Genomic DNA, 25,195 nt, shown 5'->3' with positions numbered 1-25,195 from the left:
TATGTGAAACCCCTTGTTTTGGGCAGGAGGCTGCTACTCCCAGGGATTTACTGCTGTTTACTGACCCTTTGAATGCCGAGATGAAGGCAGTGTATCGGGAAAGCAGCTGATGAATGCTACTGGTGCATCATTAAAAATCTCAGCATCTTTATCAGCTGTTATCTGAGGTTTCCTTGGATTTGCCAGTTTCATGCCCCCACCTGTTTCTGATGTGTTGTTTTTACGGCATTCTGCTGGACCTGGAGAGCTGCCCTGTGATTCAGATGAGCGTTGTCTGTGCAGGGCTGGACGTGCTGGCTCCTCTCCAGTACTTAAATCTGAGCATCTGAATAATTTCTTTCCTTGTTTTGCATTGTTGGGTGTGACCAGTGTTGGAGCCAGTGTCACTAATTCCTTCTTTTTTCCCTTGACAGAAAGTCAGTGACTCTGTTTTCTGACCGTCATAGATGGTAACTGCAATGCTGAAGACACTGGGCGAGTCGCTCCTCCTCAGCTCTTCTATGTGAGGTGAGCAACCATCTATGATGGGCAAAATAAACTTAATTGCAGGGTGTCTGAGGACCTTCCTTCCCCCCCAGCCCAAGGACTTCCCTGCTGCATTGCATTTCTGAAGGATGCTCAAGACTTCAGAGCTTCACTTGTGCCTCGTATGAGGCCTCTTGTGGTCTGCGTTACATGGGCCGGGTGTTGGGACTCAGCAGGTTGTATTCTAAGGTAAATGTGAATGCTGAATAAAATTAACCCAGAAGACATAAGCAAAGCAGTAAATCTGGCCCCTTGCCCCCGTTACTGTATTTGGTTAGCTTGATGATTTTTCAGGTCTTACATGAAATGCTATTCACCTGAAATGCAGGAATGAACTAAACCAGGTAACAGATATTACATTGTATCTTCTACTGTAGCTAGTCAATATCTGATTAAATATAATTGCATGAATTTATCATGATAGAGACTGTTATAATTTAAATACAGCTTGAAATGAAAAGTTTTTCTGTATATTCAGTATGTATACTATCTTCAGTTTTATCTTCATTGTCTTATAAAGAATGATGCTGTGTATTATGACAATGTTGCTTTTTGTAAGTTAGGAATGTAATAGAATTTTCTGGACTAAATGTCTAATAACTGATAATTTTAATGAAAATCACAAAGATTATGCCAATGAAGACAAATCTTGAAGAAAGGTGTTATCTGTCTCCTTTACGCTAATATGGATGTGACGTTCTAACCTGTAAAAGTAGGATTAATCACTAATAAATAGAACTATGTGGAGATTTTAAGCATTGTATAAATACAAAAGCTATTACATAAGAAAGAAAAAATGAATATGTAAATTTACATCAGAAACTAGCTCTTGTTTGATGTGGTAGTACCATGAACATTTTTAGAGACTTCAAAACTTCCTACTTGAATGTGGATGAATCTAAAACATCTTGAGACTCGTGTAGAATCTGCCTAAGTGAGTAGTTGGTTGGTTGGTTATCTTCTGGGATGAAACGGATTTAAATTACTGTGCTAAATTAACATTTTAAAGATTTTTGTGGTGTTGTGTGCCTGCCTTAATCTCTCTTGCTTTGGAGCTTTTCTGTGGTATATAAACAATGTGGATGTTTTCCGAAGCAGACATTCAGATGTTGGGCTCCTGTTTTTTATGGGTGACCCACAGAGATGTTCTTCCTTGCTTCCAACACCACACAGTGATTATTTTAATAAGTTGTGTGGTGTAAAACTACTCCAGCAACAGGACATGATCCATTTGTGCCCCAATCATAATGTGACTCTGGTATTACTCTGAAGTGTTGGAGGGCTTAGTTAAAAACCCTTAGTTGGAGACCTCTCTGGAGTAACTGGTTGCCCATCTCGAGCTCAAAGATCAGGGACTTGAATGCGAGTCCCAGTTCCAGGAAATTTACTGAGTAATGTCTAGTTTTCCCTTTCAGGCTGGTTCATCATGTACTGGTGAGCAACCCCTGCTTCCCTGCTTTTCCTGCTGCATTTCTCATGTCGTTTTCGTGTATCCCGTGTTCACACATGATATGGAGCTAAAACAATTCCAGATCTGATATTTCCATTATCAGGGATCTTAAATGTAGGACATGGGTCTGTATTCAGAGCTGAATTTTGCTCCTGGAATCCGTTCTCAACTTTGGTTTAGTCCACCTGTAAATTAAATGGAGAAAAGAAGGGACACATCACGCACTTATTAGATCCCTTGCCATTTATTTGCACTGGCAGATTTCTTAAGAACCTGCTAAAAGCATTTACAATGGCTGGCTTTGTAGGATGGGACTGCAGGTCCTCCAGGAGACGCCCCTATCCTCAGTCTCCCCCCTCTCCCCTGCTTTTTTTCCCTCCCTCTCTCCAAGCGAAGTCTCCATAACAGACTTTTCCTCAGATCCAGCACATGGGGACTATGAAATGCACAGTGGCCACCAGGTTACCCTTAGGTTGAACCTGTTGCCTTGCTGTTGTCTTTTAGCAGGCTTTTCCTTTTTTTGTTAATTCTAGGACCAAAGAAGACAAGAGACTGAATTATCTGAATTATGCTTCTACAACAGAACTGGGTTTCTCCTCATTGGGCATGGCAGAGCCTGGGGAAGTCCCTCCTTTTGTTTGTTTTCTTAATGTTGCAAACAGCTGATCTGGAAGCCAGGAGAGGTCATCAGTTTGTCTGGAAAACAGGTAGGAAAAAGATATGTTGGCTTATCTACTAGATGATTCCTGTATTTGAGGATGGAGTGATTGCCTTTTCTGCATTCTGCTTTAGCTCAATAATAAATTAAAAAAGGCTGATGATGTCTTCTGAGTGTTTTTGTAACTGAAAAGGAAAGGTTTAATCTCTGTTCTAAATTAGTGATCTTCATGTCTGTTGCAGTTATGCACCAGACTGACTCTAGGGTATAATTCTGAACTCCTTAATGTGTTTAATCCAAAAGCAGAATTTTTACTGGATTCTGATATCATCATCCTAACATTTCTTCATTTGAAATATTTAATAATTTTCTTTTCATGTTTGAATGAAACGGGCACACCAGCATCTTTCAGCATGGACTGAGCCAGAAGTCCATACTCCTGGTTGATCTATTTTTAATTTCACTAGTACATTTAGTGAATTATTTCTGTCCATCAGTCAGATAGGACACAATGTTTGAATGTTCAAAATTGGGCACACATGGCATTTGGAAACTTTTGTGAAGATGTATCGATAGCACTGCGATTCTTAGTGACCAGGGTGTTGATAGGAGATGGTATGATACAGGTACATAAAACTAAGTGTGACACATTGGATGCTTATTTTGTAGCACAACACAACAAAGAATGTTCAATGAAATGGATATATTGCAAATTTGGGAAATGTTTACTCAAAATACTTAATCAAAACTATGCATATGAACCAGAGGTTTCATTGCTGAGGATCCCATTGAGGTTTGGCGTTCTGTGACTGAGCAAGAAAGTGATTGAAGTTGATGGAAAAATAATTTCCTTCATTTTTTTTGTAGAGTTTTTTTGCTGTTTTGGTTATTTGTTTTTTAATTATAGTTCTATAGAAGGTAAGAGACTGAATTAGCTTAATAATGAAACAATTATTCTGGGAGGGCTCCTGTCCTGGTAGCATCAACACAAGCTTATCACCCTGGCTGCTGGATGGGAGGCTAAGTGCTGGTGAAGTGCTGGGGAAGTGCAATATGATACTATATTTCTGAAAACTTCTTTTAAATGATGTAAACTGAAGAGGAAATAAACAACATAAACTGTCTTTCTCCAGTTCACTGTTTTTAATGTAATATTTGAACCAGCTTTGAAAGGTAGAGTTGTTTTCTTAAGACAAATTAGACCCTTCGATGCTGTCTGTCTTCAGTTGTGAAGTGCATTGTACTGTCGTCTTCAGGGGTGTGCATTGGAAGTCATAAAAATTTAATTTGGCTTGATGATTCTAGCTGACAATGAAGAGTTATCGATGCTTCTAAGGCATCCAAGGCAGATGTGTTTAGAAGTAAGAAGAGGTGTGCACAGGTTTGCGTGAATGTGGGGTACCGTGCTCTGAAAGCCCTGTGATGAGCTTGTTGTAAAGGTTTGTCTTCCAGATGCAGAAGAGAATTGTCAGTTCTTGTGAATCCCACAGTGAATTAGAAATATCTGAGCTCTCAAGAGTAATTTTAAAAACCTTAAATCCTAACAGTTCTTTTTAATGCACTTTCTCTGTTTATGTAGTGATGTGAGGTAGAAAATGACTTTGAGTGAAATGGTTTCCAAATGAAAATAACTTGGGAGCTTGAGCCAAATTAATTGTCCTGTTTGGCAAAAACAAAGAGGTGGTTTTTCTTCCTTCAGTTAAATATTTTTATATTTGTAAACAATTTTTTTTTTTTTGTTGTTGGAGTATTTTGTTGAAACTTAGAGAAAAGTTATATTTAAACCCAGAGTGTTTAGGTCTAGGTTGAAGTGAATAGTATGTTCACCCAAAACACTGTTTTGCTAAGAAACAACGTGTTTGTGAAGCCTCTACTTTCTCTGCAGTAGTAGTGAAGCAGCCGCGTTTCTAAATCCTGATTTCCGATCTTTTGCAGTCATCCTGAGGAAAACAATGGGCTGAGATTTCTCTCAATAGGCTGAATCTTGGTTAAAAGGAGCTAGATGTGCTTTGCAGCATCAGGGCATACGTAAGAAACAAATGGTTTGCTTTTGATAGTTCTGCGTGTGTTGCAGATCTCATTTGTGAGGTGTTTGGAAGCACGTATATCAAAGTAAAGTTGCAGTGACCTTAAAATGAGTTACAAAAGAGTGTAAATGGCAGCCAGCTGTCAGGGTGGCATGTGTGGCTGGCTTTTGTGTGCATTTTTTTACTTTGCTTGAAATGATTTTTCAGGTGTGGTTAATCGCAAAGGTGTATCTTTCAAAGGATTGCAGGGAAATGTTTTGGGAGGAGAGCGATGGCAACTTGAATGGAGCAGGTGGATCTGGAGAGATAGAAGGGTTATCGTAACCTGTTGTGGCAGGATATAAATAAAATAACTTGGGGACGTAGGTCATGGAGAACTTGACCTAATGTGATCTGTACTTTCTATAATAATAATAATAATAATAAAAATCATCCCCTAGTTAGAGGACTTCTGTGGCCAATACAAAAAAAATAAATTAATAAAAGCACAACACAGTGAACCTGAAATGAAGTAGCTTTTAATGTTAGAACTGAGCAGATCCATTCTGATAGGAAGAAAACCTAGAGCTGTTTTGTTTTTGTTTTGTTTTGTTTTTTTAATGACACAATCTAATGAGAAATGAGCAATTCCTAATGGTAAAGGAGATTATCTGGTTTGGTTTTAAATCTTGAACCGTCTGTTGCAAGCATGGCAAGTTCCTTTTCTGCTGCAGAGAAATTCAACTTCTTATTGAAATGTCATGCTTTATAATTAAGATTATGCTACTAAAAGCTCTGACTTTAAGAAAATGAATTTACAGGTACTAAAGTAAATTTTCCTAGCACACAGAAATCCAGAGATGTGTCCTTAATGTGGCTGGGGAGAGGGGGTGAAGAAAAAGCAGCGTAATACCAGCCCTGTTTATAAAGCAGGCTTTTTTCCAGCTAAACCCTTGGCTTTATCTAATGAAGACCCATACATTTTCATGCTGGGCTTGGTGGTCTTGGTGCAGGTGAAAGCAATTGTATTGAAATGACTGCATCTACAAAAAAACTAGGCTCTACGTTTCTAAAATGGAAGAACTTGGCAGTGTGAGGTAGATTATACATACTCTTACCTCAGCTATTCAAAGGGCTATCACTTGGATTTGGTTTATTTGTGGCCTAAAAACTTTATTTTTAGCTTTTGATTTCTAGAGATGACATGCTAATGTCTAAATATCAGTACACTGTATCTTTTGGTTTCAAGACATTTCTTGTCAGATACTTATTTTGTGACCACGAACCTAAACATGAAAGCAATAATTATATCAATTAAATTACTCAGCAGCCTCAAATAGCTGAATAATTTTCCAACACTTGCTAACTAACAAAGCAGTTTCGGTGATAAAATCTTGACAAAATTTAATTTGATCTAAATCCTTGTAAATTAATATTGTTTAATGCAATAGCCAATTAGCAATTTGCATATTTCACCATGTTGATTTTCTTCAGCTCTTGAATGGTCCTTAAAAGTGCCTGGAACTTCTGTAATGCAAATCTGTCTGTTTTAGTGATGGCCATTCAATCTATAAGTGTATAGAATATGAATCCACAGCAGGATTGCAGTAGGTTTATTTTTTTGGTGAAACTCTAAAATTTAGTTCTGAAGTCTAAATGAAGTTAAAAATATGTGCAACACTGGAAATATTTTTGGTGCTTTCCAGGAGAGGGACTGATAATTAGGATTACAAAATGCTGGAAATTAGCCCTTCCCAGAGACACTTGCAGTTGCTGCATGGGCAGGCTGCACTGCTACCATTGCTGCTGGTGTCTCCGGTTCCTCCATGAACTACACCTCAGTCACCGTGCATGTGCTATTTCTGCCAAAATACTAATAGAATGAAAGGGGCAAGGGACATACCCTGTAAAGGTGGCTCTCGGAGGTTAAGCAGTGGTGTGGCTTTTTTTTTTTTTTTTCCATAAGGGGAATATTGTGAAAATATTTTTGTAGGATGAAAATTTTCTGATTTTTAGGAAAATAGTTCTCTAATTGTGGTAAAATGCTATTTAATATGGAAATAATGCTTCTGTCTACTACAGAAGGGAGGAAGGGGACTATTAGAAGCCCAGATGTGGCGTCCCAGTGAGTTCTCCATGTATAATTCTCCCCAAAAAATGAATGGGGATGGTGATTTAGCCCAGCAGGGACGTGCTCCCTGCTAGAAATGGAAGAGGCCTGAAAATGAGATATCAGACTGGGAAATGGATTTGTAATGCAGCTGATCACAATAGAGAGATTTTGACCTGAGGAGGAAACCATTAATCTTCTAATGTTTGTGGGCTTCTGGGAGCTGGGTGTGGGGAGCCATAAGTTCTCTTGCCCCAGGTGAACACAAAAAACTTCAGTTCAGAGTTATTATCCATATTTGAAAGCAAATGGGTTTTGATCTTTCTTTAGAAACAATCCATAATGGAAAGGGTACAAAATGAACTTCTCAGAGAACAACTTCTAACGTGGAGGAACCTTTGAACTACTTGTGAATGTGGGTGAGCCAGTTATGGCTAAGATGAAAAAGATCTTTTGTTCCCTGTTCTCAGATAATACTGCCATAAAATGCCCTTTCTTAAGATCGTAGTATCAGGAAGGCCAAGTGCTGGTTTGGAGTGCCTTTGACCTTATGTCTGAAAAGACAAACTTTTACCTATGTACACCAAATGTTAAAGGGAGTCCAGATCTTCAAAGGACAGTAGAGCTCAATCCTACTGAAAAGCGATTCAAAGATAGCAAATTTTAAATATTTAAACTCTAAAGTGGAAATTTCATCTTGATTTAATCAAACTTTGAATGATTCTAAGGTTCTTCACTAAGTGTTTATAGGAGTGCAGTGATTCTCTTGGGTTATAGACTGTAATCTTGTCATATCGACAGCAACAATTAATAAATAATTAAGAAAACACTGTGTTAAGTTCCATTCTAAAACTAGTCAGATTGTTGCCATAAACCTGATGATTGAGAAGTTGTTCTAAAATGATAAGCCTTCTCATTTTTATCTTTAACTTTATTCATGACCAGTTTATAACTTTGTACTTGAGCCAGTCTATTACTTAATTGAAGAAACTCTTCTTATGGTAGTTCCTTGCAATGTATTTGTGAGTTAAGGATACCAAGCTATTCTGGACCCCTGTTAGTAAACATACTCTCTTTGAACTGGTTTGCCAAATTAATTTTTTTCTTAGCATTGCTCCTCAGGATTATATCAAATATCAGATGAGATTTCACCCCCTGATTTTTTACAGTTTTAATTAGAAGTGCCTGGCTTAAAATATCTCAAAATCTCGTAGGTGGTGCTCTTTTTTAATGTTTTGTAATAAACAGTTTAATTTGAAGTAGTTTGGTTGTTTCTAATGTGTTGGTATAGTTTCATTAAGTACCCATTAAAAAAAGTTATTTAAATAAAAAAAAAGTACTTTAGTTCTAAATTTGTTTAAAATAATTCTTTACAAAGAATATTTTTTGAGACAATATTATACTTTTATTTCTCCAAAACTTTTTAAAAAACCAATAATACCTGAAGCTTCAAAGAAAGTTGTTTTGCAAAATTTTATTAGCAGCAAAGCTTAATATGCTGGCTAAGAGCAGTCGCTGGTATTTGAGAAGGTGTAAGGGTGGCCTCAAAGCTAAATCTCATATTTCCTTAGACAAGTTCAGACTGCTAAATATTTGGTTTTATTTCTTCATTATTCCTTACCCATTCCTAACCACACTTTTACCCTTCTGTTCCACAGTCATCTAGATTTTACTACCTATTCTTTCGCTACTTCACCTCACCTTTATCATTCCAGTCCTGATATGGTCTCTTCATATGGTTTTGTTTTCTCAACAGTTGAATCCAACTTGTTTTGGAGTTATGGAGATACATCCCTGGCCTTACTTTATAACCCTTTGCAGTGGTCATGCAAGTAATATTTAGGTGGGTGAGATGTTTCAAAGTTGGTGGAGACCTTGTGTCCCCAGGCAGCAAATGCTGGTGAGTTTGTCAGAGAGCCAGACAGGCATACATGAGGAGTTCCATCTCTTTTTCTGAAGAACGTTTCCTATGCTGGAAGCTCATCTTCCAGCCTGGTCTTTCCTCCAGGTACCTGAGGTCTGCTGCTATGTTGAATAAATGTGCCACGGCAACTCATAGCGTACCCACCTGGGTTCTGTCTGCTGTAGCTTCTGGGTTTATCCTTAACCCACAGGGCTAAAATCTCAGCGTATGGGACGTGGCTGGAGAGCCTGTCCTGTTGGCACAGAGAATGCCACCCAGTGTCAGAGACCTTGGAATTGTTCCTGGAGGAGTTTGGGCAGTGTAACTGGAGATGCAGAAATGCTGAAACTGGTGCCATTTTTCCTTGTCTGTAGAACTTGGCATGTTGTTATCAGTCGTGGTTTCCTGCAGGGATGTGAAGACACCAGCGAAACGTTCTTGGTGGCACTGCTTAAAGAAAGTATCGCTGGCTCCTGTATTTTTTCCTAGAAGAATGCACTACAGCAAGCAATGGGGAAGTGCAGAGTGTCAGTCACATTAAAAAGGCAAGCAAAGGAGGAACAGAAACAACGCTGAAATACGTGTTAAAATTAACACTTCATATGCTGGAGAGAATATGCAGAGTACAAGTTCCTCAGCGGAGATAAGTCCTGTGGAGCAGCATGGCTGTAGGCTGATGGCGGTGCTTACCGAATTCACATGTAAGCTTTTACAGCCTGTGCCTGGTAATTTTGTTATTGTTGGGCTTGCAAAGCTATTTCAATAGTTCTTTTACACAAACACTACACGCTTTAACAAATATTTTTGTCTAACCAACATCAGATGTTCGGTAGGTGGTAGTTTAAACTAGATTACACAGGAGATTCACACTAATCTTTTAATGTCCCTCTTCCCTTCCTGAGAATAATAGTTTTGGAGAATAAGGTGCTTTTTTCTGTTTTTTGTTGGTATTGGGAAAAGTATGTTAGACGTCTTACCCTTTTCTTTCCTCAATAGTTACTATGGGAACAGTGCTGTGGGTCACAGGGGAAAATCTGCAAAAATAGTTTCTTTTAAATTGTTCATTTTTTTAAAAAAAAGATAGCTTATTATTGGAATTGTGGTACTTTTCATTCAACTTTGTTGGGTTGTATTGTTGTACATATTTCACTCACAAAAGAAGCACAGTGAGTGGCAAGAAAAACAGATGGGGATGTTTTTGTACGTTTTCCTTGGGGTTAATATTTTTTTAATTGAATGCAGCTGTTGGAAAGATTTCTGTTGTTACGTATAGGCAGAGCATTAAAAATGGATGATCACATTTTCATCCTGTTTCAGTGGAGTACTAGATTTAATTATTCTGCTGCCATTGTTCAGAACCCTGCAGGTTTTTTTTTAATAATTATATCTTAAGTTAGTTAGAATAAGAGTTTCACTTCACCACTTAATTGAACAGTTTCAGTATGGGGGGTAATCACTTTCTTGTTCAGCTCTTGTGTAGAGCACAATTATTATGGGTGAAAATACACAAAATTGCATTAGAAGTCCCTAAAATGCATATTGTTCCCTGTGTGTGGATAACGCAGCTGACTCTTTCCAGGGACGTGAGTTTTGGGTAGTCTGCCCACTGATATCTGCATTTCCCGAGATCCTTTTTTCTCTGGTATGTATGAGAATAGTCTTGCTGGCATCAACTTATTCTTTTTTTTTTTTTTTTTCCCCTCTCCCTTTTCAAAAAGAAGTTGTTAGAAAGAATGGGGAATATTTCATGGTAATCCAGATTACTGACACAGTATTTGTATGGTTTATTTTAATCACTCTTAGCTAGTGGATAGGTATGATGAAATGCCCATTTAATATAGTAGTTTTGAATATATGAGCTTCAGTTTGCATAGGGAATTCCCGCTGAGATCAGTAGGAGAGCGGTGTGTGTGAGTTCAGAGGCAGTACCTGGTTCTTACTGTTGATCACACTGCCTGGTGTCTACCACTACGTAGACTTCTGCAGTTCCTTCATCCAGAGATGTTTTAAAGTTTATGGTTAAATGCATCTCTGTGTCATACTTGCCTGTAACAGTGATTTAGGATTATAGAGCTAAATTTGGAAAAGCATGTTAAAACCTCATTATAGTGGTTCTAAATATGTTGGGTCTATATGCTGGGGGATGAGTTGTAGACAGTTGCTGAAGTATATCCAGCTTTTGTGTGGCATGTCTGGGAAGGCTAGTGATGAAAAATCACTTTTCAAATGAGAACTTAATAAAAACTTTCCGACTCTGAACGCTAAGCCCTACTCCCTGTGTGATTAGCGGTTTCATTTCTTTCTCAGCAGTTGGGTAATGATTATGGCTCCAGATGCTGCAGCAGTGATAGAGTGATTAATTTCACTTGAAAGGGCATATGTTCAAAGAGGAGCCAGCCCAACGCCTCGAACGTGGAGCCCACGTTGCTGCCATGCTGCAGATTGCACGCCTTGGGTACCCAACTGTTCCTGGGGAAGGCACCTGTAAACCTACATTTCTTATCTTAAGTCAATATATTTGCTGCTTGGTTTTGCCCGCTCATTGATGTATGTTGTCGTTTCCCGCTGCCCCAGTATTCCACAAGATCTGGTTTTAAAAGCCCTTTGTGTCTCTTGAAAAAGCAGTGCTGTCAAATTTTCAGCAGAAGACTTTGAGAAGGGGCTGATGCCACCAGTGCAGCCCAAGTAACTGCGAACCAGTTTAGTTATGTCTGTACCCTGTACAGAACAGGGTGGTAATGAGATGATTCATATTCCCTGGCATAGTCAACAGCGACTTTGAAAGTGTTCCTATGCTTTATTCACAATAATAGTTCGCACTGTATGACTTGCTGAAAATTCCTGACATTTAAGTTATTACATTTTCAATATACTTAAAAAATTAAATGTGTAAGGTGCATACTTCAGTAAGTCTTCATTAGGACTTTATTAGGACTATTGAATAGGTCAACAGAAGTCTGAAACATGGCTGGTGGTGCCAGCCATGTGATTAAATACAGAGAGAGGGGGATATCTGGTGTTTATTTTGTTATCACCTGAACTTTTTCACTGATTGGTGTCATCTGGGGTTTATTCCATCACCCCTGAGATCCAAAGACCTTCAAATATCAATAGTTTAAAAATATCCACCTATGTGTGAGGCATGTTTTAGTTCTCTACAGTATGACATTTGTAACCATAAATTTCACAAGTTTGAAGCTGCTGAAGACAAAAATAAATTCAGTACTTGTGACATCTTAAAGATCTTTTGACCCATTAGTTAAATTGATTTATATCACCCAGTTGCTTTTAAGCAAAATAAGCACTTTTCTTCTAGCTGTTGAAAATCTTCACTGTGGAGACACTGGATACAGAAAAATTATATCCATACTTTTAATAAGTTCTGATGTGTATTAGCTGCATAGTTTTGAAGCAACTGCCTGGACGGAGTACAGAGTTGAAGTTTTTACAGACAAGGATTAAAAGGAGGCTGTAATGAAAAAACACCAGGAACTTCTCAGAAGTTCTTTTATTAAATATGGCACACACATATTAAATATGGCACACACACAAGGTAGCACTCTCGCAAAGTTTTCTTGTCATTCCCTTAATATTCTTGCTTGTATTAATAAAGTAATGCTATATTCAGGCAGAAATGAAAATTAATTTCAGTAATTGTTTGCAGCTCTGTGTGTTAAATGTGTGCACTGTATGACTAGATAAGTAACTTATCTGAGCTTTCAATATTTTCAGTTAAACTAATCCAGTACATCTATTTTTCAACTGACCTTAAATATTTCATAACCCAAGTATAGTTGTATCTTGATGTAAACCATTGCTAGTGTGAAAATCTGTGATTCTGCAGATGTGTATTCCTGCATTTAGCTTTACTCTGTGTCAGCAGTGAGCCCGTGATGCGTGAAGTTGTGTCCGTGCTTAACAGGCAGCCGACGTATTCATTTTGAAGTTGTAGAAATCCGATAATGAGGGTTTGTCCAAACTTTAACTGTTATTGATCACATCTTTCTCTTAAAGGAAATACCAGTCTTCTTTCTTTGGCATTTCTCTGCAAAGTGCCAAGAAAACCTGCCTTTTAGAATTGGCTCCGAACGTGAAAAAGTGTGCATACACACCCCTCCTGCCCCCCCCAAAACCCCACCCAAGTATATCCTTGTATGCCTAGCACTGAGGTGAAAGTTATACCATGTGTCTGAGTGTTAAATATGTTGCTTTTATGTTAGTGTCTATCTGTGTGTGTGTTTGTGCTTTATTTTTTCTGAGCATTTCTATGTCAACCATGTATAATGTGTTGCCATCTAGCCAAGGACACTGGTGTAGAGGCAGAGATAGAAACAGAGCTGCAACATTTTGAAGACTGGAGAAGGATCAAATGAGACACAGGGAAGCCAGAGTAAACGATGACAGTAATGTTATTGTGCCCTAAGGGTCTTGCAAAGTACAGTACTTAAAACCCAATTTTTGCTTTGTAGATAAGTGAGCATGTCTCAGTTAAGTCAATATATGTGTGCAAAAGATGATAAAGGTTGGTATTACACACCTTCTTTGATATTTTTCATACTTACTGTTTTAAAGGTAACGTTATATTTACGTTCAGAACACTCTAAAGTACTTTACGCTTTCTGTTACGGGCTTTCAAACATGGTGCTTGGTTTAGTAATGGGAGCTCAGGCAGCCTAAAATTTTCACTCTCATGTTGGGTATTTATTGATGGCTAATTGACTGCTGACCTTTGCTAGGACTCTCTCCAAAAAGCAGGGAGTGACACCAGCAGATAACAAATCAAAGAAATTGAAAAGCAAGTGAGAAAATGTAATTCTGTGCATTTGAATGCCAAAGGCTGCTTTTTTGAATAAAAACAAGGGTGAAAAAACAAAACCATCCCTGCTTTGCCTATAGATATTTTAAAATTTTAACGTACTCCAATATAAAAAAGAAAGTTGTACTTATTAATCTTCTTCACTGTGATTTACTTGTCCTTGATTGATATATTTATTTTTTTAATGGATGATCCAGCTTTCAAAGTCCTCAAAATGATTTAATTATTACAGCACGCAGGGCCCCAAATCAGATTTAAGGTATCTTGATACAGTTTATGGAATAAACTGGTGAACAGATGCAGAGGATAGAAGGTTGCTGGTGTTCAAATCTATTAGATGATCCTGCAGGCAGAAGATTCCCTATAGACCTTAAATGAAAGGTCAGGAGCTAACCTTAGTATATGCTGTTTAATACAGTAACATTGGGATAAATCCATTGTAACTATATGTCTATATGTCTTAGCATATAAGGAGCTAAAGAAATGGTAACCTTGCAGTGTTCTGAATATATTACCAAATAAAGCTATGCAGCATTCAATAAAGCAATTACATAAAAAGCATTACAGTCAACCTCAATTCCAATATTAGCAGTAATAATCAATCATTTTCAATCCAAGGGATGGTCTAATCGCTTTTTGTTGCTGCTTTGAAAGGTTACATTACTCAGTTATCTTGCAGCAGAGCAACCTTTTCATGTTTGCTTCATGTAGGATTTTATAAATGTTCTTTTTTTTTAATCTCAGTATTTTAGTATTGGCTGTTTTGTGAGAGTTTAAAAATTTCCTTAACCTTTTCTCATGCCAGTATAACTTTTAACAGTTCTTAAACATTTTTGGAGTAGAAGACCTAATTGTCATGAGCAGCAGATGAAATTTTTTAATCTCTTTATCTCTGTAAAAATCTCCTTTTTGCTCCTTGTGCTGGTATTGCCGCTTTTTTTTTTTGGTGGTGGAGTAAGCATCCTAGATAGTCTCATTCAGCTTCATCCAGCACTTGGTTCCTGTGCAGTTCAAGGACTTTTCTCCTTTTGGTACGCTTGAGATTGCAAGAAGGTCAGACTCACAGTTTGTCCTGTAGCAATCCCTGTGACCAACGGTGGTTTCTCTCCTCTCTCTGCTTTGTTCTTGGCTGTGTGGGCAGCGTGCTGCAGGCTCCGTTATAGACCACTGTGCTGCTAGGGGATATTAATTGACACTAGCTAGGTAACCCTAGTTAATTCCTTCCTTAATCAGGTAATTTCAGAAATGGTTAAGGAAAAATGTATTACCACCATTAGAATAGTACTAGTCAATTGATACTGTAATGAAAAGACACGTGGGAGAAAACGGGAGAAAGATGATTTCCATCAGGCCACCTTCCTGATTCACCTTTCAATGACACCAGGTATACTGGGTGCTTGACTGATAAAGCGACAGACTTACTAGATTCAACTTTTTTCCTAAAAGTAATTCAACTTTTTTCCTAAAAGTATGTTTTATAGTGCTTATTATCCTTGCTCCCCCCCCCCCCCCCCCCCCCCCCCCCGAAGCCTAGATACTTTGTGAAAGATCCTTGTTTTCAGATCTTCTGGAACCAATTCTAGCCAATCCTTTGTACTTGTGGGGAGTGCCATTTAGGCAATATTAGTCACAAAATACTGACTTTTGAGCAAAAGGATGTATCCTCTTTTTAGATGTGAATCTGGCTAATAGTTGGATTACTGTACCCTGGACGATGCCCATTAGCCCATCATTTCGCTTTCTCCGTTGACTAGTAGAAGTAGCATATTTTGCATGAATGAGAATAGAAAGGTCTGTAGCATTTTAGGTTTTCCCCCATGTAAATAGCAATTGAAGCAGCTGGGAAATTTTAGCTTAAGAATAAATTATCAGAGATCTGTTTCTTTTTATATCTTTGGTATTGGCAAAGCTGTCTGTTAACGTATTGCTGATGGATTTTTTTTTTGGGGGGGTAATTTTATTTTTTTTAAAAAAATCCTAACAGTTTCTTCATGCTTGACCTGAATATATGTTTTAGTGCCAGTAAGCGTCCTGGTATCCTATGGACACATACACGTGCTGGTCTGCTTGTCTTTGGGTGGCTATTACATGTGGAAGATTCATATATCTGAATGAATTTCTGTGGTGGTTTTTTTTACTTGTATCTTTTATCAACATAAATTTATTCAGTCTGACTTCTGTTGTCTTTATGCACTGACAGCTGCACGGAGGTGTCATAGGATGTTACATGAAACTGCTGATTGTTAATGTCATGCATTATTCTAGGCTTGCTTTTTTTTTTTTAAACTAGGTTGGTAAATGCCATATGTAAAATTTCATAAATTTCTCATAAAGCCCTTTTAGTATCTCACTGGAGATTCTATTGATAAACTTTCCCTTAAGCATGCATACAAATTAAATGTGAGAACCTACGGCTAAAAGAAATTGCTCCAAGGCAGTGATTCACAAGGATGAAAAATCAATAAGTTTCATTAAGAAAGGAAAGAAAGTTTAGACAGGCGCTTTGCTTTGCTTTCCTATGAAGAGTAGGGGAGAAACTATTTGGGTCAGCTTTCGGCTGTGTCCAGTGCTGGGCTCCCAGTCCAAGAGAGACAGGGAACTGCTGGAGAGGGGCCAGCGCGGGCTACGCAGGTGAAGAGGGGACTGGAGCATCCCCCGGCTGGGGAAAGGCTGAGGGAGCTGGGTCCTTCGGCCCGGAGCAGAGGAGGCTGAGAGGGGATCTCATCGATGGCTGCAAACCCCTTAAGGGCGGCCGTCCAGGGGACGGGGCCAGGCTCTTTCCAGGGGTGCCCAGCGACAGGACAAGGGGCGACGGGCACAAACCGCAACACAGCAACTTCCCCCTGAACAGGAGGAAAAACGTCCTTACCTGGAGTGTGCCGGAGCCCTGGCACAGGCTGCCCAGGGAGCCTGCGGGGTCTCCTTCTCCGGAGACATTGCAGACCCGCCTGGACGTGATCCCGTGGAACCTGCTCCAGGGAACCTGCTCCGGCCAGGGGAAGGGCTGGCTGACCTCCAGAGGTCCTGCCAGCCTCGACCATCCTGTGATTCTGTGATTTACTCTTAGAAATATGTCATAATGTTGGTGAGGGTATTGTGAAGGATGAATGTACCTGGGTGAAAGGATCTGGTGGATCTTTGCCTGTATCACCAGTGTATCTCTCCAAAGTTTCCTTCAGCTCTTCCTTTTCATTTATGTGAGCAGCACCTGCTGTAAGTGGAATTCTTCTCCAGAGAAGCTTCCGCAGCTGCTAACTCAGAACTTCTTCAAGCGGGGGTATTTATGCAGGAGGTACAGCGTGGACTTGCAGAACTGCTGCCGTAGGGAGCTGCGTCCTCCCATGGGTAGGGGTTTCCACCTGTGGCCCCACTCCTCAGTGGGCCAGGTTGGATGGCCGTGCTGGATGAGTTGGTTCAGATAGCTTGATGTGATGGAAGCTATATATTTTTTTCCTCTGTATTTTTAAGGTTTTTCTGTTGAATCAGATACGTGAGAAGTGACCTGCGGCAGATGTGGTGAGGGTAGGCAGCGGGAGGGCAGGAGGGTGCTGTGGGGTGGGTAGGGAAGGGGGGTGAGACCAGCCCATGCGTGGGGGAGCATGCATGTGGATGCTGACATGGGTGCCCGCTCGGTCTGTGTGTGGGAGCTCCTCTCTGCTGGGAAGATTGTCTGTGGAAGCTGGACTTCTATAGCAACCATATTTCCCTGTCATAACTCCCATTTTTTTTTTTTTTTTTTTTTTAGTTTTGCTATTAAAACTTGGTGATGACACATGTTAACAATCTTACAGTGACATTCGGCAGTTGTACATCTGTTTTCATTAAATACTGTTTTTTGAAGTTTTAGCGGTGATCTGAATAAAATTTGCTTAGGATGGAAAACCTGGCAGAGGTTGTCTCAGCCAAGAGCAAATTTATTTCTCCAAGCTTGTTTAAAAAAACCAGGAATGCTGGCAGAGTTGAATAGTAAATATGAGCTGTACATCTTGTTCAGCGGGCTTTTTTTGGATGCCTTGCATGAACCGAACAAGTGAGTAGAGTGAAACACACGTGACTGAGGGCTCTGACAGGGCTGTGGTGATGGATTAAAATCAGATGAGTGAAGCTGCTGCCACCCCAACCATCTGCCCTGCTCTTTGTTGTGCATCCCAGAACAGCAATATTTGGTCTGTTCATGAATCAGCTTTTATAAACAGTTTTTAGTCTGGAATATTAAAGTAAGCTGAACTGGGGCTGGTTTACTTTTATATGCTTCTCCTAAATGGTTTTGGGGGAGCTTGCAGACTGACCCAGCTGTCTAAAAAAGCATGCTAAAAATGAGATGTTATTTGTATTTCCGAGGCTGACTTGGGTAATGTACTCATGCTGCTTCCTTGCATGCATCTTCTTACTCTGCTGCCCTGTGTAAATGCAAATGTGCACTGTTGAGTGGTTGCTCTGCTAACTCTGAGGCTAACGGTGCCTGCAGCCCTGACCGCCCCTGCGCTGTGCTTGCCGACGTGGCATCACCCGTCCTGAGAGTCTGCACAAATGCTGCGCTCCGCCTAGACTTTCATCTCAGTATTTTTAAGTTTCACTCCTGCTTACTGCCCCAGTCCTGCAGAAGCACTGTTACCCATTTGTAAGTACTTTATCTTAAGGCAAGCTACTATTTTATGCTTATATATTTGTATGACAGCGTATACAGCGATTGCTTAATTTATATCTTCATCTGCACCGCATCCAAACTGTAATGAGGGAAAATCTGCTTGGTTTTAGAGCAAAACTGGGTTAAAGTTGATTAGCTGAAGCAAATGTGGTGCACCACAAACCTACGCTGAGTCGTTTTAAAGGCAATGAACAGTAATAAACAAGTGGTTGGGGCTGAAAGTTCTGCACCTCGAAGTGCCGTGGGCTACCGGGTGACCTGTTCACCTTTCCCAGGTTTTGAACAGTGGCAAATGAACAGATTGGATCAGATCTTGTTTCACTATCATCTGTTTCCAGAGCTGAAGCTCCCATATGATCAGATGGTATAAATTATTTAAGAGCAGAAGCTGTGTAACTGGAGTCTCCAGTAAAGGTTAAGGCTCCATCTGTTCTCCCAACCTTGAGGACTGTGCATTTCATGGCATCGTCTGTGTGGCTGGATGACATCATAAGAGTCAGGAATGTTCAAATGTGCCCCAAACGGTTGCTTTGTATTTCCTTCGCAGTGAAGACCTGGTGGTGTTAGCACCGTATGCCTGAGATGCTCTTCGCCCAGCTTCGTTCGCAGTCAGTCTGTGCTGCCGAGCCCACCTTCGGCACCAGGTTTAGCATCCTCCAACAAAAGCTGGACTGGACTGTGTACATCACAGAGAGAAAACATATGATCTGAGAGGTTCTTGTGAAATATGAGAAGTCAAAGAAATTACATTAAAAAAAAACAGGAATCCAGTCTTTTGGGTTTCTGTTGTACACACTGTCTTGTTTAAATCGTGTTTTCAATTTAAATTCTTATGGCCAATCTGTATCTGTTCAGAAATAAGGGCAGTAGCATTTTTTGTGTAACAGGATCAAATGAAATTATTCCACATGCAGGTGATGAGGAGGATAATAATGGAGTCCTGGAAGTTGAAAGTCCTTTTCCAAGTTTCAATGCTGCCAACTTCCTCCTCTTGAAAAGCTCTCTGAAAGAGAATTTTGCTTTGTGATGTCAAAATTGAATATTGACACTGTTTTCTGGTTTCTTGTCAAACCCAAGTGAAATACATATTCTCTATGTACTATATTCTACATATACAGAAAAACACAGAGAAATGTATTTTCTTAAAATGTGCATGGCTTCAGGTGTAGGCTTATGGAGTCAGTCCAAATATCTCAGCTGCTTAGAATAAAATTGTGAGAGTAAGGAAGTTTAATCTTGTAGATGAAGATTATAAACTTCTAAAGCTTAATTTTTCAGAGCTTCATTTTCTCATGTTCACTTTATTGTAACCCATCTTGGAGTGTTGTGTGTGGTTTTTGTTTTTTTTTTTTTTTTTTTTTTTTTAAGGCTGCCTGGTTTCCCTTCAGTTAGAAACCAGGCATGATGATAGATAATCTGCTGTGTAGCTCTTGTATCATTTTTCTACACATAATAATTATGTTCTAGCCTTGCATTCTTCTGATACAAAACCAAAAACCCCAGTTCTGTGTTCCTGCTTTTTTCCAAGAACAATATATAAAGCCTGAATAGGTGTGGTGGTGACAGCTGGCTGGTACTGTCGGTGTTACAGGTTGTTAGAGATTGTGTTAATGGGCTCTGTTCTGGAGAGATTTATAGTTCACAGCTTTTGGAGAGGAGAGAGTAGGATAACAAGTAGGGGTTTGGTTTTTTTTTTTAGTAATTTGAGATTTTTAGACAGGTATTTTTTGGGCAGACCTGCCTGGCCTCATCAGGAACTTTTTTTTGTGTGTGCGTGTGATAGCTCCTAAGTGGAGTAATTTTGACCACCAGGCATCATATATTCGGGCTCAGCATTTTACAGCTATTGAAGATGGATCGGTCAGAGCTGATGTGGTTTTGGTACCAAACTCATGTGGGCATTTCTGGGCAGCAGCAGCAGCAGCGCAGGCAGCGTAGAGGCTCCAGAGAAACCCTGTTCCACTGTTGGCTGCAGTCACTGGTGGGGTGGGCAGGGAGCAGGTGCCATCCCTGTCTCTGAGCCCTGGGCTTGGGATGTGTTGGATTGAGCGATGGTGGCAGCCCAGGAGCTGCACAGCAGCTCTATGTGTGCGTTTCCCCTGCCCCCACCGATGAGTAGCTGAGCTGTTCAGCCTGAATCAAAGATTTATCCTAGAGAGAAGAAAGAAATTAAGAGGAGACAGTTAAATCTCTTTTTATGCGTTTTGACTTTATGGGATTTTTTCGTTCTGTGCCGCGACTCTGGTTTTCTGAGCTAAACGCTGAAATATAACAGACTATAAAAGCTCATAAATTTAACATAAGGCAGAAAGGCCATAGAATGAATAAATACATTTACCTTCCAGGGAATATCTTTTGCCAGTCAACTTTTCTCTATATAGGTCGGGCTCCACTGTCTCAAGTATACAGACTCTGTGAATCTTCTTTCCAGAAAGTGATCGCTCCCAAATGGATATAGTGGCTTCTTTGAAGGGTACTGCTAACTAGTGAGGGCAGGGCACCATCCTAATTTTTCCTGATTTTAGTGAAACTTCTTAGTTTTTTGGTACTTTTTAAGACAGTAAAAGAGTGAGGGTTTCAAAGAGCGGTGATCTTTTCTCTTTTGCCCCTGCACTGCTAACCCAAGCCCTGTTTCCTACCTGCTCTTCTCTGGATTTGCCCCCATCCCTGTGAAGCTTTGCATCACTTGGGAAAAGAGGAAAAACGGTGAAATGAAGGTTAGTGGTTGTGTACGACATAGTGTGCTGAGGGCTGCAAGAGTGGGAAGGAGGATGTTTGTCAGCATGTTGGCATGCTCAGGGTCATCAATAAAAAGGAATGTAATTGTCACTCTTCTTTTACAATGCTTCCCTTAGATTCCACGCGCTCACCCTCATTTCTCTAAATTCATAGCTTGGGCAGCAAATGTGCTTTATGGGGAGCAGTCACCTGAGGGTTAAACTCTAGTGCATGGTGTATAGTTTACTTAAGTTTAGTGGAACTGTAGAAAACCAGAATTTGCAGCAGAAAGGTAAGAATAAAATCCAATGCAACAAATTGTGGGATGCTAACCGCTGCTTTTGTAGTAAGTGTCCTCCTGCTTCATGGCCTGTCGTTTGTGCTTTGTGCTCTTGTGCCTGTCTGCTTTGGGGGAAAGACAATTGAATGAACAGACTGAGACAGTAGAGAATATCTGTGGTTTAATAGCTTTGTCAGGCCTCTGTTTATTCTAACATAAGTTTTTCAAACTGGAAAAGTAATAAACTGTTTTTAAAAATCATTAGCTACCCCAAACCATAGTGACCTTGTATGTTTTTTGAGAGAGAGGTGGGGTGAAGGGGTGGTGGTGGTGTCAGTGTTGTGTAAAGTCAACATGGCATTATTTTTCTCAAGCAAAGGTGTTTTTAAAATCATGGGAGGTCCATTTCTCCCTGATCAGTTCTGGAACCCATCAGTAATTTCCTTCAAGTGGCTGAATTAGTGATAAAATGTTAGAGTAAGATTTTGTGGATCCTATTAAGCTCAATTTTTCAGAAAGACAGGCAGGGAAAGCTATGACACCTGCTTGCTGCAGCAAGAAGCTGCTCAAACAATCTAATATAAATCAAATCAGTATCAAAGCGCTTTGTTGATTTCTTAATGGGACATAATTAACCAGCAATCAGTGAACTGTACATTAAAGACCAGTATCAGCAGTGCACTAGAGGAGCTACAGTACAAGACACTTAGTATAAATTTATAAACGTCTTTCCAGGTGTTTATAAACTAATCTCCAAAAGTTTCCAATCATCATCCTCCTCTCCCAAAAGCATCCCCACCACTTGCACATAAATCCATACCCCTCATCCCCAGTCGTGGGGGGTCCCCTCCCAGAGGAGGTGTGGGTGCTGTGCCTGTGTGCGCCCATCTGACCAGTGAGACCTGCCTCCCTGGGGCAAGATCTGTACTGCGGCTCTCTTCCCTCTGCTCCAAGAAAAAAAATAATCATACTTTTCAAACAGATTTCTTTCTGTGTTTCAGAAGTCACTGTGTAGCTCCCTGGCTGCTGTTTGATCTGGCTGATGGTGCATAGTCTTTAGCACGGACCAGTTCTGGGTCGGCACCGTTTTGGGTGCTCCCACTATCATACAAAACTCTGATAAACTACATCTAGGAGTGGCGGTTGGAACTGCTTTATCTGCAGATGTTATTTAAATCCCAGCCATGGGATTACTTTCGGGTAACAGGCTTTCTTACTTGTAATTTAATGTACACAGCAGCGTGATGCAGCTGTGGCTGCGCAGCTCCCTACTTACCTCCATTCACTTTGCAGCTGCATTCATTTGCTAAGTGGGCTTTCCACTTAAAAAGGGATACAAGAAGAGATGAGGAAATGCTTGCAGTTTTTGCTTTGTTATACCTTGCCTTAAGAGAAGATACACTATTTTCATTTTAATAAAGAAGAAATATTAATTCATGTCCATAGCTGGTTTCCTCTGGGTAAATAGGCTGCTTGTCTGCAGTAATTTAAGAGTGATGGATCACACAGAGAAATTTTTGGTTCAGTTCAGTTGGCATAATCTGACAGGCCACATCTCTGATCTCTCATTTGGTTTTAAGCCAAAATATTCTGGATATCAGTTTGTATTTCTGGCATATTAAAGAAACAGACCTTTTCTTTGAAGGTTATGGATCTGTTGCCAATTTACTTTTTTTTTTTTTTTTTTTTTTTTTTTTTCTTCCCCTCCCTCCCCTTTTTATCCTCTGTGTTCAAGATGCAGGATGCTTCTGTGTTTGGAGGTGTTGCTGATGGGAAGGGAGCATGGTACCTAAATTCTCATTTTGCCAATGCTGCACATTGTGCATCCACAAGACTGTGTGAAACATCACCACATCAAAAATGAGGGCAGAGGAAAACATGCTTTACAAAAGCATCCAGTGGGGGAGGGCTGGCTGGGGTTTCCCAGCCAGAAGTGCATGTGTGTGCCTCCTCTGGAGTATGGGCAGCAAACCAGGTACATGTGAGAAGTACGTAGCTCTGTGTATGGGCTGGCCACATGGATGTCCTTCAGATGCACGGTGAAACTAGAGGGTTCAGTTCAGGTCAAGGAATGTATCACTGGGTGTCCGAGGGGGATGGGATAAGGTTATCTCATGAAGACGTCGGTAGGACCTGCGTGGCAGTGAATCACATTGTGGGCTTGACTTCTTCAGCTCCTGATAATCTTGAAACCTGGTATTATTCTTAGCATTCTTGCTAACCAGCTTTCATATCCTTTTCTTTGCCTTTTGTAATAAATTCTAGAGGCTAGTCCGTATTAATTTTTATTATTTTTTTATCATTTTATATTTTGCTTTTTCGGATTTCTGTGATCTTTTTTAACAAGCTTGTGCTTTCTGGCTTTTTCCTTAAGTACTTTGTGGCAGCCATTTACATCTGTAATTTTTTTTTTCGATTTGATTTGGGCTTAAAATTGTTTCAAGAGTATAGACATCACCCTTTTAAAGCACAGAGTAAATATATTTTGAATTGGTAGGTGCTTCGATCCTTTTAATTATAATTTTGCAATTAACTCAGAACTACTTGTAAAACATAGGCTACTACTGTGTTGTAGTTTCCTTTTATTCTTTCTTATGCAAATACCAGTAGCTGATGCTCTCCCAGTAAATGTCCAACCCCAGAATATATGAAAGAGATATCTAAAATATTGGTTCAATTATTGAGTTTTTGAAGAAATCTATTACAGACAATTAACTATGACTACCAGTATTTTTTTGAAGTGTTATGTTATTTTGACTGAATACCTAATAATGTTTTAATAATGTCAGCTCTTATGGAAATAGAAGAATTAGAGACAAGGGTGGATTTTTCAACAGCACAAAGGATAATTAGATGTCTGACGCATACTTAAAGTTAATGCAAGTTGAGTGCCAAGGCCCTTCTGTGCCTCCAGATAGCTCATTCAGAAAGATAACTAGTTAGTGCTCCCACTATAAGATCCAGTAAGTTATGTGTATATTTAATAGTCATTTCTATTTTATTTTTTTTAGCATATTTTCAAAGTTAAATATATGTGAGTTGGCTGAAGTGGGTGACACTGTGTGTGCAGAGTGAGAGGTGTCTCTTGTTGGCGTTGGCTGGAGGTGAAGGGTACAATACGTATTGCCTGGGTACTTTTAAAATCGTTACTGGGAACGTCAACTTGAAGAGATACTCTTGGTAGGCTTCTCTCAGCTAACTACAGTCTTTTCACAGAAGGCTTAACGTTTTGATAGCCAGGCGTGTCGAAACTGATCAGCTGCAAAACCTAGTATTTGCATGGCTTTTTTTGAGAAGTGTTATCTAAATTTATTTTTTTTTTTAAATAGTTATAATCATTTAGCCAAAGGAACCCTCTGCTGACAGTAAAAGGAAAAGCCAGACATCAAGCCTTAGACAGAAAGTTATTATAGATGATGCTGCTTGTTATGATACAGACTATATTTTGTACTTCATTATTTTCTTCCTGATGCCTATCAGGATTTACTGTGTTGTTCTTTATTCTCCTTCAGTAATCAAGATCAACACCCAAGCTGGAATCTCATTTGACCAAGCAGTTAAATATTTTTTCCTCTCTTAAGCTGTATAGCCACTTGCTTTTGTGGAAATGCTGGCTCTGATCCAACGTTTGAATCAGCAGGAATTTCCACTGTCTTTGAGGTCTGCAGGAAAAAAAATTATGAACACCACAAATGCAGACACAACTTCTAAAACATGATGTCCCAGTGGGCAGGTTGATTGCTGGAAAACATTAATCAGATAAATGCTTCGCAGTAGTTTCTTAGTGTAAGTCCAGACGATGATGTATGTGAGAATAAATGTGTGTTTGTTACTGACCTTCTGCAAACCTTGATTTCCCCTTTATTCCACTAAGTCCCACTGAGGCTGTCCTGGTCCCCAGTATTGGCCGTGCTGGCTGCCCAGGGAAATGGTGCAAGAAGAGGGCAAATACAGAGACTTTCTTGCATCCCCTTCCATTTCTGACAGCATATGCTTTAGGAAGCCCTGAGCTGGAGATGGTGCCTGCACCTTAGGGATGATAATCTTGATAGTCTTGATGGACTTTTCACCATGCATCTGT

The 25,195-nt window shown here is 39.7% G+C and overlaps 1 protein-coding gene across 1 annotated transcript in view; it reads left to right on the top strand.

Moving 5' to 3' along the window:
• Nucleotides 1–412: 412 nt before the first annotated feature.
• Nucleotides 413–25,195, top strand: part of THSD7B (thrombospondin type 1 domain containing 7B) — a 269,552-nt gene continuing 244,769 nt past the window's right edge. Inside the window, exons 1-2 of the mRNA XM_040604804.1 lie at nucleotides 413–507; nucleotides 2,509–2,682. Coding sequence (XP_040460738.1) covers nucleotides 2,544–2,682 — 139 coding nt within the window. The 5' untranslated portion in view covers nucleotides 413–507; nucleotides 2,509–2,543. The remainder of the gene's footprint in view (nucleotides 508–2,508; nucleotides 2,683–25,195) is intronic.

This window comes from Falco naumanni, chromosome 8, assembly GCF_017639655.2.
Source record: "Falco naumanni isolate bFalNau1 chromosome 8, bFalNau1.pat, whole genome shotgun sequence".
Classification (NCBI taxonomy): domain Eukaryota; kingdom Metazoa; phylum Chordata; class Aves; order Falconiformes; family Falconidae; genus Falco; species Falco naumanni.
This window is presented reverse-complemented; position numbering and strand designations above follow the sequence as displayed.